The sequence below is a fragment of the Clytia hemisphaerica genome, unplaced genomic scaffold (assembly GCF_902728285.1).
Source record: "Clytia hemisphaerica strain Z4C2 unplaced genomic scaffold, Clytia hemisphaerica genome assembly, whole genome shotgun sequence".
In the NCBI taxonomy this organism is placed as follows: domain Eukaryota; kingdom Metazoa; phylum Cnidaria; class Hydrozoa; order Leptothecata; family Clytiidae; genus Clytia; species Clytia hemisphaerica.
The window spans coordinates 311,572-329,719 of record NW_027104389.1 but is presented as its reverse complement, the minus strand read 5'-3'; the positions used below and the strand labels follow the sequence as shown (position 1 = coordinate 329,719).

Genomic DNA, 18,148 nt, shown 5'->3' with positions numbered 1-18,148 from the left:
TAGCCTGGATATTCTGGCCACATCTAGCCTGGAGGAAGCTTTCTCTTACTAGCTGGAAAAATTGACCAAAATAACGTCTCAATCAGAAAACTCTACTCCAATTTTTATCCCCGCTGAAACTAATCCTCACCTCAATACATTGTATTCCAAAAATATTCTTTCCATCCCCACTGAATTTTCTGACTTGAAAACAATGGAATTTAAAAATCCCTAGCCATAAAAAATATGGGAATATCAATCCCCATCGAGTTTCAATCCATTATTCTATTTTTACTCCCAATGGATGAAAATATTATACTGGGTCTGTCACAAGGGAGTGTATTATGAATCGCGTGGTACTTACACAAACGTCGGATTGAAAGTAAAATATTTTGCCAGATTTTGAAAAAAATCGTGAAAACAAAAGCACTATAATTCCAAAAGCGGTGCAAATCTTAATGCTTTAAAGATTCCACTCTAAATCCATTGGAGAAACTCGATGATATAATCCCGAACGGCTAGCAAACCTCAACGAAAGTGCTCCCAACGCACTTATTTACATCAAATATCCATTTGATTTCATCCGTTTCTTTATAGTTTCTTAACATTCATTTTGATAGATATGATAAGATTCTTTACAAAAACCTTTTCTAACTTACGAGATATCTAAAACATAACTTTGTCCTCCCGAGTAATTTATACAGCTGTTTACTATGTGAAGATATTAAACCATATACAGACAACACAAAACGTCAAAACAACGTCCATGTGACATTCATAACGTCCAAATAACGTTATTTGAACGTTAAAACAACGTTGTGTGCCAGCTGGGTACACTGCACCTTTACTATAACAGACTTCTCCATTCTCATGAAAATGTATGCAACCATAACATAAACATAAACCCACCATAACTGCCGTGTTTTGAGAGCAGTAAAAAATAGATTCTTCATGTATTGTCTGAATAGTGGCCCTAATTAAGTATACAATTAACGGGAATTAAGTGATTAAGTTTTAATTAGTTAGTTGTATCAGTGTTGATCATCAGGTTCAGTCCATACATTGGAAGTTGATATGATGCTAATGCTTTTCTAGCAGTTAGCCTGTATTGCCAGTGGCGGCCTGGCAGGGGGTGCATGGTGTGCAGTGCACCACCCAGAAAGACCTGAGAGGGGCGCCAAAAAAGCTTTTCAAGGGGGCGCCAAAATTCTTTTTGATGTTTGGTTGGGCGATTTTGCACCCTTTGACACGTTTTTAGCGCCTTCTATAAGTGCAATGTAAATTTTTTTACTAAAATTAAATATTTTTAAATATTTTTTTCCCAATTTGAATTTATTTTTTTTAAATTAAATATTTTGTTTCTAAATTTAAATTTATTTTCTAAAATCAAATATTTTTCTCTGAATTCAAATTTATTTTTCTAAAATTAAATATTCTTTTATTCTAAAATTAATTATTTTTTTCTGAAATTAAATATTTTTTTGTCGATGGCACTTATCGGCTTCCATAAAAAAGATAGTATCCCGTAAAAAAGATAGTATTGTTTCAATTAAGATAATGTTTTTTTGGAAAGATAGTATCGTTTTAAAAAAGATAGTGTCGTTTTAATAAAGATAGTGTCGCGAAATAAAAGATAGTGTCGCGAAATAAAAGATAGTGTCCCGAAATGAAAGATAGTGTCGCGAAATGAAAGATAGTGTCGCGAAATGAAAGATAGTGCCGCGAAGTGAAAGATAGTGTAGTGAAATGAAAGGTAGTGTCGCGAAATGAGAGATAGTATTTATTTCCGCTTTGGCGCGCCATATGTAAGTGCTCTAAAGTAGGTTCGAAGGGTAGAGTTTTAACTCTAAGTTTTAACGCTAGACTTAAGCTTTAGGACCTTAGGATCTGAGGATCCAAAAGTTTAAAACTGGTCCAGTAGGGCTTGAAATATAGCCTAGAAACCAATAAATCCCTCCCAGATCGAAATAATCGATGAAATCAAGTTGAGGGCCTGAAATTGACATTCTCGCTCGAACTTCAATTTTCAAAATGGTAAATTAGCCAAAAGTGCAAATATATTATGGCACGGATTGTAGCTTTCAGCCCTTGCCGTAGACTAGAGTCTACTTTTGGCTGAACTTTGCTTTTTGATAATTTTTTTATGACGCTGAGTCCAGTGAAGTAGACTAGGAGCGTTTGGCGAGGCCGCCATTTTGAAAGAAAATGTTAAAAATCCAAATAACAATAAAACTACTTGGAGTTGAAAGATATAATCAAAAATGAGAAACAAACATCAATAACAGATTTTCAATCCCTTATTCTCAAATAAAATCATTGCTTCATACTGTTTTTACCTTCCAAAACAACTAAAATCTGGCGGACTGTTTTACAGTCCTAAGCAAAAGCATATTACCATATACTACCGGGCCACTTAATCGCGCCATCCAGTCTATAAAAAAAGCTTTAAGTGGACCCCGGGCTACCCTTGCCGCGTGCACAGACTTGTTAAAAGCAAAGTAACTTTTTTAAATTATCAATTAGGTCTATAAGATCACAAAAACGAGCGGTGAGAAAAATTTTAACCATTTTGCTGGTCATTTGGCTTAAAATGAAAGTAAAAATTAGAAGCTCGTATATGGCTCAAATGAAAGATATTTATGCAAGGATTAATTTAAATAAACCAGCTGCGCTGGAAGCTCCGGCTTTAGAGATCAAAAGATGTGAAAGATGAGCTTGTTGAGTTAGTTGTGTTCGAACGTTGCACACAAACTACTAATCAGAACAGATCAGAAAGCAAAGCAATAAATCTATTGCAGAGCGAGTATGAGAAATAATCTTAACGAATAAATAAACCAGCTGGAAGTTTAGCTCTTCTAAGTGATTACACATGCACTTTCTTGCTTAAATAACCAAGCCCATCCCCCGCCCACTCATCCTCAACTAAAAAGTTCAAAATTGGAGCTAAAGGAGATAAACATTTAGAAGTCAATATTTCCAAGTTCTTATAAATTTATTTTTTTCTAAACTGGCCAATAGCGAAGCAATGATGCGCCGTTGATTTGACTGTCCGGATAAAATTTCCTTAATGGGATAAACTTTCGCGAGGATTTAATTTCACGATTGGGCCTACCCGCAAAATTTAAAAATTTTGCGGGGACTTAATTTCGCGGGTGGCAATATTTTCACGATTTTGTGACTTAACTGTCAAATCGTGCAATCATTTTGGTTGTTGAAATACACATTATTAGCACTTCTTTGATGCCAGTGAACATTCAAAAAGTATTTGTTTGACAAATTTTGAGTTTTGTTTAAAAATATTTCGCGGATGAGGCCTTTCCAAATTTCCATTGAGACTTAATTTCGCGGATGACACCCAAATCCGCGAAATCAGCAAAATTTAATCCCCGCAAAAGTTTATCCCATTAAGCCACTGGGTTTTTAGCTAAGCATTATTTTTTCTGCTGGGATAATACTTGGAGAAGAGTAGGATAAACCAAATAAAATGGTTCAATAGTGTGTATGTAATAAATAGTGGTATATTTGGAAAAAACCTGTTTCGAGTATGAAAAATGTTCAAAAGGAACGGTCGCCCCAGCCAATGAAATTACGACAAAGTCCAAAAAATATCATTTTCAGTTATAACACTGTGAAAATTTCTCCGATCTTGTTCAAATTTACGCATGAATTGTGTTTTAGTATCCTTTACTGAAATCTCATAGTGATATGTTTGTAAAAAATCTGTGTCGGGTTTGAAAAATCAAAAGGAACGGTCGCCAGCCGCGACGAAATTACGACAAAGTCCAAAAACGATCATTTTCAGCCATAATACTGTGAAAATTTCTCCAATCTTGTTCAAATTTACACAGGAATTGTGTTCTAGTATCCTTTACTGAATTCTCATAGTGATATGTTTGTAAAAAATCTAAGTCCGGTTTGAAACATCAAAAGGAATGGTCGCCAGCCACGACGAAATTACGACAAAGTCCAAAACGATCATTTTCAGCCATAATACTGTGAAAATTTCTCCGATCTTGTTCAAATTTACACAGGAATTGTGTTTTAGTATCCTTTACTGAATTCTCATAGTGATATGTTTGTAAAAAATCTGTGTCGGGTTTGAAAAATCAAAAGGAACGGTTGCCAGCCGCGATGAAATTACAACAAAGTCCAAAAATGATCATTTTCAGCCATAACACTGTCTGACTGTGAAAATTTCTCCAATCTTGTTAAAATTTACACAGGAACTGTGTTTCAGTATCCTTTATTGAATTCTCATAGTGATATGTTTGTAAAAAATCTGTGTCGGGTTTGAAAAATCAAAAGGAACGGTCGCCAGCCGATGATGAATACGACAATAACAAAGTCCAAAACAGGATCATTTTCAGCCATACATAACACCAGAAAAATACTGTGTATCAATGGCTGTGTGTTTGAAAGTTTCATTGTCAAGTTTGAAAATCCAAAAACCCAAACCACCAATTATATCATCATGAAAAATGACCAAAAGTCCAAAATAGATCATTTTTACAGCATAAAATCATGAGAAACACACGTATTTGAATACAGTATACAGTACAACGTACAACACACCATCAAACTTCTCATAAATCATGTCCAAAACATCATGAATAAGGATGAAAATGATCAATTTTTCACTGAGATTTGCCAGTATTTGCTACACAGTCAGCTAGTCCACTTTCGAGTGTGATAAATTGCGTGGGTTGCGTGCCTTCGTGGGTCGGAAAAAAATTCGTGGGTCCGAAAAAAAAATTCGTGGGTTCACAAAAAAAATTCGTGGGTCCATGAAAAAAATTCGTGGGTCCAAAAAAAAAATTCGTGGGTCCATGAAAAAAATTCGTGGGTCCAAAAAAAAAATTCGTGGGTCCAAAAAAAATTCGTGGGTCCAAAAAAATGAAAAAAATTCGTGGGTCCAAAAAAAATTCGTGGGTCCAAAAAAAAAATTCGTGGGTCAATGAAAAAAATTCGTGGGTCCAAAAAAAAAATTCGTGGGTTCACAAAAAAAATTCGTGGGTCCATGAAAAAAATTCGTGGGTCCAAAAAAAAAATTCGTGGGTCCAAAAAAAAAAAAAATTTTGGCATGAGTATTTAGTTTTTAGTTTTATAAAGAGTTCAAAGCATTTAAAAATCCAAAGCATATTTTACATTGAGATTGATCAACAAAAGTAAATTAAACATCGAGCTGGGTTTGATTTTCAAACTAACGGCCTAAAATTTTCAAATATTACTGGAAAATAGTCTGGAAAATAGTCTGGATGAAGAACTTCGAAAAAAAATCCCTTTTTCGCACAAATGGCCGGCAGTTGTTTCTACTCATTCTTTTTTGCCATTTTTCATCTCCAAATTAAATAAAAACTTACTGTTCATCCTTGGTAGTTTTTGATATCCAAAATTGAATCACCATTTGATAAGAATAAATTTTAGATAAATAAAGGCTGCCTTCGATAACAGAACTTCGAAGACAGGAAAGTCTACTGTGAAAACTGAAGCAAACAAAGCATTCCATTTCTATACATACATACCTCTTTCAATCGAATCTCAATTTAATTAATTCTACAACTTTCCTTAATTCTCAAGTTTTATTTTTGAGAATGAGAGTAATAATTAAAGCACGATAAGGTTTTATTTTTTGAAAAGCTCAATGTGTTCTTTTCAAAAGCCTAAGTCTAAAATGAAAGTTTTTGTTTTGATTTTGATTGCAACATTTTCGAATCTTTCGAATGCGTGACGCAATTTGATTGGCACAAAATAGAACGCGCGCGAAAAAACGATGCAATGACTTCTTCTCTGAGATAACAAAAATCGCAACACCAATTTCGCGGGATTTGTAAAAATTGCATTATTTTTGAAAAAAATTTCTCTCTTTGCTAGCTAGGATTTCGTAATAAATCTTTTGAATAGAGCCCAAGTTTCTGTTCTATTGTATTAAATTTAAAGCGTAAACTGTATTATTATAAAAAGATTAATATTTTGACACCTTACGGCTCGTGTCTTGTCGTCTATGTCATTTCCATAAAATTTCTTCTTTTGTTAACTTTTAACTAAAGTAAATTCCTTCAACCTCCTGTTTATCTAAAAATATTTCCTTTACTTTGATAGTTTTTTTATATATATACAGTTTAAAATACAAAGTGCACGACGTTTTTTTATGAATAAGAATTTTCTTAAAGTCAAAGAAGTCGAAAAAAAATTCACATACCTAAATATATTGTGTACAAAAACACGAGAAATCATTTTTTTTTTATATGTCTTTCTTCTTTTCTTCAAATTCTTTTTTGTTCTTGATCTTGATGTTGAAATTTTACGCGAAAAAAATGCTTAAACGCAATACATAAAATTTTTATTTACCCACGAATTTTTTATTTGGACCCACGAATTTTTTTCATGGACCCACGAATTTTTTTTGTGAACCCACGAATTTTTGTTTTGGACCCACGAATTTTTTTTGTGAACCCACGAATTTTTTTTGTGAACCCACGAATTTTTTTTTTGGACCCACGAATTTTATTTCTGGACCCACGAATTTTTTTTGTGAACCCACGAATTTTTTTTTGGACCCACGAATTTTTTTCATGGACCCACGAATTTTTTTTTTGGACCCACGAATTTTTTTTTCTGGACCCACGAATTTTTTTTGGACCCACGAATTTTTTTCATGGACCCACGAATTTTTTTTTGGACCCACGAATTTTTTTTTGGACCCACGAATTTTTTTTGACCCACGAATTTTTTTATGGACCCACGAATTTTTTTCCGACCACGAAGCACGCAAACTATGGGCGCGCCAAAGCGGAAATAAAACTATCTCTTTAAAACAATACTATCTCGTTTAAAACATACTATTAAAAAAACATACTATTTTCGATTAAAAAACTATTTCGTTCAAAAAATACTATTTTCGTTGACAAAAAAATACTATTTCCGTTTGAAAACTACTATTCTCGTTTTAAAACATACTAGCTTCGTTTAAAAACATACTATTTTTAATGATCGATCTTTTTTTAAAACAATACTATCTATTTTAAAACGTACTATTTTTTTAAAACATACTATCTTTTCGAAAACAGTCTGGAAACGAGGTTGGCACGTCTTGCCTCGCTCATTTTAAAGTTTGCATGCATGACCCGCGCATGTGGGACGGCGGGACCATGCTTGCTGGATGGAAAGAAAAACATGCTTTAATGGAAATGGCGGAAACAGAAAGTCCAAAATGTGGTGAAAACACACTTTTGGTTTGGATCTCCATGTTATGTGGGTCATGTCTTTTTCTTCTATTGATTATGGTGTAAATGCCTGAAAGCTGCTTTAAATGGAGTAGTTAGTTGAACAGGAAGTATTCAGCCCTCAGACAGCGATGAGATTTTAGCTACACCAAGTGCCATCTTGTTATGTTGGTCCTGCATGTGGGCGGATGGGGCCATATAAAATAAACACGAAAAACCAACGCCCATTACACGCCCCTCAAAATGAAAATTACACAAATTTGAATAATCGAGGCAACCTATATTCGAAAAAAGATAGTATTTTTTAAAAAGATAGTATTTTTTTAAAAGATAGTATTTTTTAAACGAAGATAGTATGTTTAAAACAAAGATAGTATTGTTTTAAAAAGATAGTATGAAAGATAGTAAAAATAGTATCATTTTTTAAAAGATACTATGTTTTAAACGAAAATAGTATTTTTTAAGCAAAAAATAGTATGTTTTAAAAAAGATAGTATGTTTTAAACGAAGATAGTATGTTTACAACAAAGATAGTATGTTTTAAACGAAGATAGTATTGTTTTAAAAAGATAGTATTTATTTCCGCTTTGGCGCGCCATACGCAACCCACGCAATTTATCACACTCTCCACTTTCGATAGCCATCTTTTTCTAAATACTTTTCGGCCAATTAAATCACAGTATTATCGGAATCAGTGATCCGTTTTTGTTAAATCGGAATAGATCATCGGATTAGATAAACAGACAAAAAATGTCTTGACGATTGTCGGAAGAGAGAATTAAAGGCTCCTAGGCCGGAGCAAAAATTATCTTTTTGTGATCTTATGGATCTTATCTTATTTTTCTCCAAAAAGGAACTGGATCTAGTAACACGGATTTGCTACCACCTCAAGCAAAGCTAAAAAATGGAGTCTGCCAAATGATACCGGGTCACTTATCAGCGCCATATCCAGTCCACCAAAAAGCTTTAAGTGGTCCCTGGGCTATACCTCAAGCGCCTGACAAGGATTTGTTAAGGCTCAGAATAAGAAATCAAGTACAGGAACAGCCATTGAGTTTAAAGCCCGAAGGGCTAGAGTTCAATCTCTAACCTTTCTCAGGCAAGAAAAAGTGAAGCCTTAAAAATGTGCCGCATTTTTGACGACAGATTGAATCTAGCAATTCCTTTGTTTACGATTAACATTTTTTTCGAAATTTAGCGGTAAATTTTAGTTTCAATCTGTCATTTGTGTAAAAACCAGGCGAGCCGCTCAAGGCCGCGCAACTTTGGTAGGATTTGTTGGCTTCAAGTTCTACCAAGGAGATTGACTTCTAGCCCTTCGGGCTTATACTTCATTGGGAACAGCAGAGTAAAAATTGAACGACATCCAAAGTAGCTTCAAAGTGCCAAACAAAGAGAAAATATACCGAACTTAAATTCATCTTGACCGGGGTCTATTACACGTCAGCTCGAAGATTACACACACATTTCATCATGGATATTCTTAACTTTTTTTGGGAAAATCATCTAAAATATTCTTACATCATTCTTAGGTTAGGATCCTAATCAGTACTGATCCTAATTCAAACTAGATTTAACATTTAATCCAAGATTTATTATACACTGGATGAACGACTCATAAAACGATGGAGAGCGATCATTGTATTTTCATTGTTTCAGAAAACAATTGATGTTCTAGCTTTGTCCGCAAAGGACAATTGTCATGGCGGCTCGAAGATGTCTGATTTTTTTAAATCTTTATCAGTCTTATTTTTAAAAAGTTCTCTAGCTCTTTCTTTTTGTACATTTGCAGGAAAAAAGTTTAAAAGTAAGACTAGCATTCCAAGCTGGATACATTTGTGAAATCTAATGTGAGAAAAACATCATTAAACAAGAAATTCAGACAAAATGATTATAGTGCCACGAAATTTTCAATTGGAAATATCTTTCCAAGACTGTCCCCAGAAGAGCTGAAATTAACACATATAAGACTTGAGTGTCTTGGCTCCACTGTGGTATGATTTGGAGGCACGTGGTGGCAAGGTGGTTTTTTTGAGGTTGAAGTTTGAAAATTTCCGGTGTCAACATTACATTTCTTATACACAACACGTCTCTTGCATCTTTCTCACAGCTTGAAACGTCATAACGACTTATAATGAGCAATTAAGTGGAAGAATCTGACTCTGACAGGAAAGTTTTAAGTCTCTTTTGGGAATTGGATGAGTGATTTTCGATAAGAAATGTAATAAAAATACTTCGAAAAATCATTTAATGAGGGAAGGAGAGTGAACAATAATATCATTACTGCGGACATAGCTAGTACACGAGAAATTGGCAAAAATCTGTTACTTGTATATCCAGTGTATTATAAATCCTTTATATAATACATACGTCTCAAGCATAAAATGGCATTTTTGTGAAAGGATATTTTACTTGAGGGTACTTTAGGCGTACAAACTTTCGCGATTTTCGTAAATTTTGGACCTTTTCGCGAAAGTGAATGTCTTAAAAAAATTCTAGGAAGGGCCATTCGCGAAAAATTCTTGAGAAAATAGAAAATCTATGAAACTTTAAACTTTGAATAAAATGTAATTTTTATGGCACTTTTTAGCCTGCTAAAAGACTTATGTGTCAAGCCAATCTAAGAAAGCATTTATCCCTCTAAGCCATTTTTTCATGTGAAAATTCTCAATTTTACGTCTTGATTTGCGAAAAATATTTTTCCGTAAAATTCGCGAAAGGTCCACTTAGGTTATTATATACTTTATGTAAAAGTACCTTCATTTAGAAACCATTACTTTACAATATGAAGAATCATCAAGAAAACCTTATACTTAAAATCAGGAAGGGTTTATTTTTCAAAAGAATGTCCGAAAATGGAGGCGGAATTCTTTTTCAAGTTGAAGAAAGAAAACATTTCTTAAAAAAAAAACAATCTTCAATATCTTTTTTGTAAATTCTTATAATAACAATAATTACAAAATCTACAAAATCTGATTAATTTTAGCAAAAATACTTCACGTAATAATAAAAACCCAGTTGGCCCTAAACAGGAACCATATCAAATTTCTTTGGGAAAAGTATTCACAAATTTTATCCTGTTGAAAAAAAACACTGAATTGCAGTGAATTGTTCATATCCATCATGCTGGGATGACGACAAATGAATAATTTGAGTATATCTCTGATTATAGAAATTTGAATGGCAGCATTTCGTTTCTTAGTCTTTATCCCACAACTAAAATTTCTCACGCGTCACTGAGACAGCGGTGAAATAAAAAGACAACAATTACGAAATCAACTATAAAAACACTATTTCCAATGATACTGTAGGACAAAATAACAAAAAATCAAACTTCTAAACCTAGAAATATATGAAAAGATACAAATTTATCAAAGAATATATCTCCTATCACTGTAAATATTAGGCTACTGTATCATTTGCTCATGAAAATTAAAATTAAAAAAGATCTTCAACAGAATTATCAGTATGATCCTTAGGAAAGATACAAAAAGTGAGACACTCCAACACCCTTGAAAGAAAGCACCACCTTCTTTCAGGATGACTAAACTTCCAATGTCAGAAATTTTTGCCTTCATGAAAGGGAATTTTTGGAACAAAAACACCAGTAAGCTTTTTTAGATTATATGGTAACAGAAATTTGCCAAGACATTTTAGAATACTGTACATTACCTCATAGAAAATATTTTTTTACACAAAAGCCAATTGAAAGTTTTGCGCTGGAATTTAATTCCTGAAGTTAGGGGTCAAATCTATTATTTTGTAGAGACTATAGATTGAGATGGCAAGATGTAAACCCAGGGTGAAAGGAGCTCGGTATAAAGGAAAACCCAATTGTAAACCCAGGGTAATAGGTGTTCGGGATAAGATAAGATTTCTATCCCTATTGAAATCGTGGGAAAAGTTTTCGCCGGGTTCGTAAGACAAGGGTGTAACATAATGAAGGACAAATGTTACCAAAAACTAGTCTCCAATTTCTTTTTCAGGAATTTCCACTATTAGTAATCGATTCCGATATAATTGAGCTGCCTAAAACAAATTTTCAAATTGTCCAACCGAGCGCTGACAAGTAGACCAAAGAATGTTCTCAGTAAGGTGGGATGAAAATATTCCCGATAGAATCGACATCACATGGACATTGAAAGGTTTTCTAGGGCAAAGTTTCCCCAAAATACAAGAAGAAAGCCATTGTGATTTCAATTTACCATTGTCTTCTAGCTAAACAGCTTCTGACGCTTAGGAGACTGGTTTATGCACAATCTGTAAATTCTTGAACACGAGATGGCGCAGAATTCATAATCCATCTTTCTCCCGTTATAGGATTTCAATTTTCAGAACATTACAAAAGAAGTCTAATTTGAATGAGAAGTTAATCATTTTACAATTGATAATCGTTCGGGTGGAGCTGACAGTAATGTATTTTTTACTCGTTGACAAATAAATGTTTACTTCTAATTTAAATGATAAAAATTTCACCGATGAAAACCAATCATATTCCTCAGGACAAAAAAAGAGAGAAATGAAGAGACCTTTAACTTCTTGTCATTATAGAGCTGTTGGCGATCAGAGTCCATGTGCAAAAAAAAGAATTGGATGGAAAAATGCATAAGTCCCTGAAATAGAGTCACTACAATGTCCTCCAACAATTACTACAGTATGACAGAATAATAATGTGCTGGTACGCCAGGATATCGTCAATGATATCGCGTACCTCGGCAAATACAGTCACTACAATATCCTCCAACAATTACTACAGTATGACAGAGAATAATAATGTGCTGGTACGCCAGGATATCGTCAATGATATCGCATACCTCGGCAAATACAGTCACTACAATGTCCTCCAACAATTACTACAGTATGACAGAGAATAATAATGTGCTGGTACGCCAGGATATCGCCAATGATATCGCGTACCTCGGCAAATACAGAGTGATTTACAAACAACCAAGTTATAGGGAGGAAGAAAACTTATGTCAGATAAAATTATCTTTGCGTTATATCTTTCTTTCTTAGATAACATTTGATAAAATGTATTTTAGGCTGAGATAAAAAATGCATAAATTTTCCCAAAAGCAAGAAGAGTTCCCAGCGGTTTCGCACCAAAATATTTTTTTTACTTTATTCGAATGTTTTCTATTACGTTTCGAACATTTTTTCTCCTTTCAAACGAAATTGGCTTTAAAATCTTTATTATTGATTGGAAAGTTACGTGGCGGTTTTTTTGGCCTAACCGGTATTTTCTGAAAATGATCAAGTATCACCTCAAGAAGAAAATATTTTAAATGTCCATTGTTATATATTACTCAGATTCTTAGTGAGAAAAACCCTTTACTTTTAAACTTCTTTATTCAGTATGAGGCTTTATAAGATCAACACTTGGACAACTACACGAACTAAAACAGAACATAAATTTTTTGAAGTGTAAGAAAAGCAACCTTTAGTATCTTCCAGGCAAGGTATTAGAGAAATATGGTGATAGACGTCTGCTGTTATCTTAGTTTTGTCCATATAAATAATCTATTCCTAAGACTTTGCTTTCATTATTTTGACTTTCGTTGTGAGATAATTTGACAAGGCAAGTTTTTTAAAGTTACTAGGAAATGAATTTCTCTTAACTATTACCATTTTAGTTTAAATTAAAAATTTATTACAACGTGAAATCCTCAATCAAATCGACCAAAACACATATTTCAAATTCTATTTTTTAGCCTGAAAACTCAGCCCCAATCCTCGAGGAGGCGGAATCAGAAGAGCAGGTCAGTATTTTTTACAAAGATTTGACTCCAAATATGTTGTTGTACACAACATAAATATGTTGTTATACACATCATTAAGGTACTCATTCAATGACACTTTAGAAAGAAACTTCAATTCAGTAGATGACTACAAGGACAATTCATTTCTATGCTGGAAGAACACATTATCTTCTCAAGGAATGAAATTCGACACAAGAACAACACTATTATTGAATGTATTATTCATTTCCAAATAACAAAGTTATAGGACGGAAGGAAAAATTTGAATTTTGAAACAACTGGATGATTGAATAGGTTTTTAGATAGAAATAATAAGTATGTAAGTGATAAACTTTGGCATAAATTATAAGGATTTTACTCTGCAAAAATAGTTGTCCTGCATTTACAGTGTGTATCGTATGTCTTTTGTCTATACAAGTGTCTTTTAGGTATTTCGCTCGTCTTTTGGGTATTTCCCTTACTTTTTGTATCATGAAACAAAACAAGCAACATGCTGAATGGACCTACCTAATGATTAACATCAGATGAAAATAAGAAAAAAGTGACAATAATTGTACAAAAATTCAGAATGGAAAAATAAAGCTTGTGTGTTGAATAATGTAAAATGGTAAAAAGAAATTCCCCCAAATACGAAAATCACTTAAACCATTCAGGCCCAAAAAACCTTTTAAGCTGTTTTTGGCCCAAATTAGCCCAAAAGATTTTTCCTTAAAAATCTGGCTCCGTCACACTTTGGGCATTGCCACTTTGCATCATTGTGCAAAAAATCAGAAAAAAATTATGAGTCAACATTGAGAAAAGCTATATTTTCTTATTTGGTTAAAAGGAATTTCCCAAAATACGGCGAATAAGAATTTTCCGGGAAAAACCACTTCAGCCATTCTTTAGAGAATCTTGCCCTCCATCTTTGTACAAAAAATCAGAAAAAAATAATGACAGGATTTTGCACAAAGTCCAAAAAAACTAGGTAGTTTTTGGCCCAAATTTGCCCAAATAATTTTCTTCTCAAAAATCGGGCTCCGTCACGTTCTGGGCATTGCCATTTTGCATCATTGTGCAAAAAAATCAGAAAAAACTAATGAGCCAATCCTGAGAAAAGCTGGTAACAGACGGACGGACGAACGGACATGGGTTGATTTATAGAACCTCCACCGGGGTACCCGGAGGTAGGTCCAAAAAGAAACCACTAGACACGCACTTTTTTTGCTAGTGTTGGTGAGATGGAGCATGTTGCATTGCACCAACGCAAAAATACTTCTCGTGTTCCAAGCCTTTTCGATTTTATGGTGTTTTTTTTCATTTGCTCCAAAACAACTCAATCAAAAGTTATTGGTCCACCGCTTGCGAAGGGGCCTTTCCCGGTCCCAGGGACAAAAGTGAGTTCTATTTTTTATTGGTAGAAAGAAAAATGGGGTGGAGATGCGAGAAAGCGTTTCAGGTAGCTATTGTTCTTAAGGTGTTTCCAAGTTAAGAAGTTTAATTGGTAAAGAGGTCTACACAACTGCTTTAATTTTGATTATTGTTTCTTCTTGTCATTATAGAGCGACAAGAAAAAATCATACAAAATCAGCAAAAAGAACTTGCAAAAAAGAAGTCAGTCCTCTCATTACAATGTAATTATTGTTTCTTCTTGTCATTATAGAACGACTAGCGAACAAAGTGAAATATCAGGAAAAAGAACTGGAAAAAAGAAGTCAGTCCTCTCATTACAATGTGATTATTGTTTCTTCTTGTCATTATAGAACGACTAGCGAACAAAGTGAAGTATCAGGAAAAAGAACTGGAAAAAAGAAGTCAGTCCTCTCATTACAATGTGATTATTGTTTCTTCTTGTCATTATAGAACGACTAGCGAACAAAATGAAGTATCAGGAAAAAGAACTGGAAAAAAGAAGTCAGTCCTCTCATTACAATGTGATTATTGTTTCTTCTTGTCATTATAGAACGACTAGCGAACAAAGTGAAGTATCAGGAAAAAGAACTGGAAAAAAGAAGTCAGTCCTCTCATTACAATGTGATTATTGTTTCTTCTTGTCATTATAGAGCGACAAGAAAAAATCATACAAAATCAGCAAAAAGAACTTGCAAAAAAGAAGTCAGTCCTCTCATTACAATGTGATTATTGTTTCTTCTTGTCATTATAGAACGACTAGCCAACAAAGTCAGTAAACAAAAAGATGAACTTGAAAAAAAGAACAAGTCAGTCCTTGAAATTCTCATTACAATGTGACTATTGTTTCTTCTTGTCATTATAGAACGACTAGCGAACAAAGTGGCAAAACAAAATGATGAAATCGAAAAAAATAAGTGGTAAGTCCTTGAAATTGTCCTCCAACAAGTACTAAAAATTATAATCTGATATATACAGGACGGGTGAGAACTGCGAGGTAGATTTCTGCCTCAAAAAACTGAAAGTGGGAAATTCGAATTTAACGCTATTCTCACTTACTAAAATAAAAACTTCGGAGCTTGCCTTTTATTAAGAAAGTACGACCACTGAAAGAATAACAGAATTTGATTGGCTGCATTTTCAACCGTCATCAGGATTTAGGAAATTCAAACTCTCAGCCCTAATCATGCTATATATTTCGCCATCTGTGTATAAAATGAATCATAGCATGGATCTCCAGGCTACAAAGTTATAGGACGAAAACTTATGTCAGATAAAATTTCTTTGCGTTACACCTTTCTTTCTTGACCTATTTAAAAAAAATATTTCGATAAAAAAATTAAGAAAATCAGTGATAAATCTTGTATAGAATCTTAACCTAAAAAGCCTTATTAAAAGCTAACAGCTCACTGGAAAGATATTTCTTCGTTTAGCAATTAAAAACTTCCTGCTATAGAGATTTTTCTTGACACCACTCTTTCAGGGTCAGGCAAACCGAAAGTGTTATCTAGCCTCGTGCCAAGCGCCACTACATAACATTTCGTTCGGCACGCCACTAAGGCTATATTTGTTTATGTTTTTGCTCACTACCCTTAAGGTAACCGAGTCTAGGAACCTTTGTTCATTATTACAACGTTTTTACTATAGCCAAGAAAGTACTGTTTATTCTCGAATTTGCCGTGTTGATTCCCTGGTTGTAGCCTGAACAACTGGCGACGGACAGTAACGATTCCATGGTTTCCTTTATTTTTAGAGAACTAGACGAAATGTACAAAGATGAAGACGAATACAGAAAAACCATCAGGTTTGTTCTGAATAAAGTAATTTGTGCAAAGAAGTTACGGACAGTAACGATTCTATGGTGTCTTTTATTTTTAGTTTATTAGACGATATGTACAACGATGAACAGGAGTATAAAGAAAAAATCAGGTTTGTTCTAAATAAAGTAATTTGTGCAAAGAAGTTACGGACAGTAACGTTTCTATGGTTTCCTTTATTTTTAGTTTATTAGACGATATGTATAACGATGAACAAGAGTATAAAGAAAAAATCAGGTTTGTTCTGAATAAAGTATTTTGTGCAAAGAAGTTACGGACAGTAACGTTTCTATGGTTTCCTTTATTTTTAGAGAACTAGACGATATGTATAACGATGAACAAGAGTATAAAGAAAAATCAGGTTTGTTCTGAATAAAGTAATTTGTGCAAAGAAGTTACGGACAGTAACGTTTCTATGGTTTCCTTTATTTTTAGTTTACTCCACGATATTTACAACGACGAACAAGCATATAAAGAAAAAATCAGGTTTGTTCTAAATAAAGTAATTTGTGCAAAGAAGTTACGGACAGTAACGTTTCTATGGTTTCCTTTATTTTTAGTTTATTAGACGATATGTATAACGATGAACAAGAGTATAAAGAAAAAATCAGGTTTGTTCTGAATAAAGTATTTTGTGCAAAGAAGTTACGGACAATAACGTTTCTATGGTTTCCTTTATTTTTAGTTTATTAGACGATATGTATAACGATGAACAAGAGTATAAAGAAAAAATCAGGTTTGTTCTGAATAAAGTAATTTGTGCAAAGAAGTTACGGACAATAACGTTTCTATGGTTTCCTTTATTTTTAGAGAACTAGACGATATGTATAACGATGAACAAGAGTATAAAGAAAAATCAGGTTTGTTCTAAATAAAGTAATATGTGCAAAGAAGTTACGGACAGTAACGTTTCTATGGTTTCCTTTATTTTAGTTTATAGACGTTCTATAGTATATAAAGAAACTTAAGGGATTTTTCTGAAGAACGATGAATTTATGTATTGGAAAACGATTGGTGAGTTATAAAGAATTTGGGTTTTATTTTTGGGGGTTTGTGTTAAAAAAGAAAGTTTGTTGTTCTGTTCAGGTTTTGTTCTGGTAGAATTGTTTAGGTAAGACAAGGATACGTTTCTATTGGTTCCTTCACGCCAATTAACAAAACCAAAAACGATCTTTTGTTCTAACTATAACAAATTAAATTACTAAAATACATCCAACAACTTGGAAACCTTAAGTCTAAAAAAAAGAACTAAGATTTGTAGAAGCGGATAGTAACGTTCTATTTTCCTTTATTTTTAGTTTATTAGACGATATGTATAACGATGAACAAGAGTATAAGGAAAAAATCAGGTTTGTTCTGAATAAAGTAATTTGTGCAAAGAAGTTACGGACAGTAACGTTTCTATGGTTTCCTTTATTTTTAGTTTATTAGACGATATGTATAACGATGAACAAGAGTATAAAGAAAAAATCAGGTTTGTTCTGAATAAAGTATTTTGTGCAAAGAAGTTACGGACAGTAACGTTTCTATGGTTTCCTTTATTTTTAGTTTACTCCACGATATGTATAACGATGAACAGGAGTATAAAGAAAAATCAGTTTTGTTCTAAATAAAGTAATTTGTGCAAAGAAGTTACGGACAGTAACGTTTGATGAGTAACGAAAGATGAAGAGGAGAAAAGTTATTTTATAAACTAATCTACAGTGGGGGCAAGGTGGTCAGTGACTTTTTATATGGATTGAATTGGCAAAGGACAACAATGATTCTATGGGTTTCCTTTATTTTCAGTGCAATGGAAGAAATAGACGGAGAGAGATCAAATGAAAACTGAAATAAGGTTTGTTCTGGAAGTAGTAATTTGGCTTTCAAAAGCAGGGGGTTTGAGAAAAAATCACCATCTGGTAGAATTGTTTATTTAAGATTTTTTAATCGCTGAATACCCAATTCAAGGGCATTATATCACTGTGAAAAAAAATCTACA

The 18,148-nt window shown here is 33.4% G+C and overlaps 1 protein-coding gene across 1 annotated transcript; it reads left to right on the top strand.

Annotated features, from left to right (window-relative positions):
* Positions 1-12,038: 12,038 nt before the first annotated feature.
* LOC136819548 (DNA ligase 1-like) lies at positions 12,039-17,776 on the top strand. Its single transcript, XM_067075783.1, has 12 exons — positions 12,039-12,134; positions 12,914-12,961; positions 14,503-14,554; positions 14,704-14,754; positions 14,904-14,954; positions 15,105-15,159; positions 16,104-16,154; positions 16,354-16,404; positions 16,603-16,653; positions 16,853-16,903; positions 17,466-17,516; positions 17,716-17,776. The coding sequence occupies exons 1-12, from the start codon at positions 12,039-12,041 to the stop codon at positions 17,774-17,776; spliced, it is 669 nt and encodes a 222-aa protein (XP_066931884.1).
* Positions 17,777-18,148: the final 372 nt, after the last annotated feature.

Coding starts and splice junctions, on each gene's coding strand:
- LOC136819548 (XM_067075783.1), top strand. CDS start 12,039: ATGTCCTCCAACAATTACTACAGTATGACAGAGAATAATAATGTGCTG. Junction 16,904..17,465: donor GAGTATAAAGAAAAAATCAG/GTTTGTTCTGAA, acceptor CTTTATTTTTAG/TTTATTAGACGATATGTATA. Junction 17,517..17,715: donor GAGTATAAGGAAAAAATCAG/GTTTGTTCTGAA, acceptor CTTTATTTTTAG/TTTACTCCACGATATGTATA.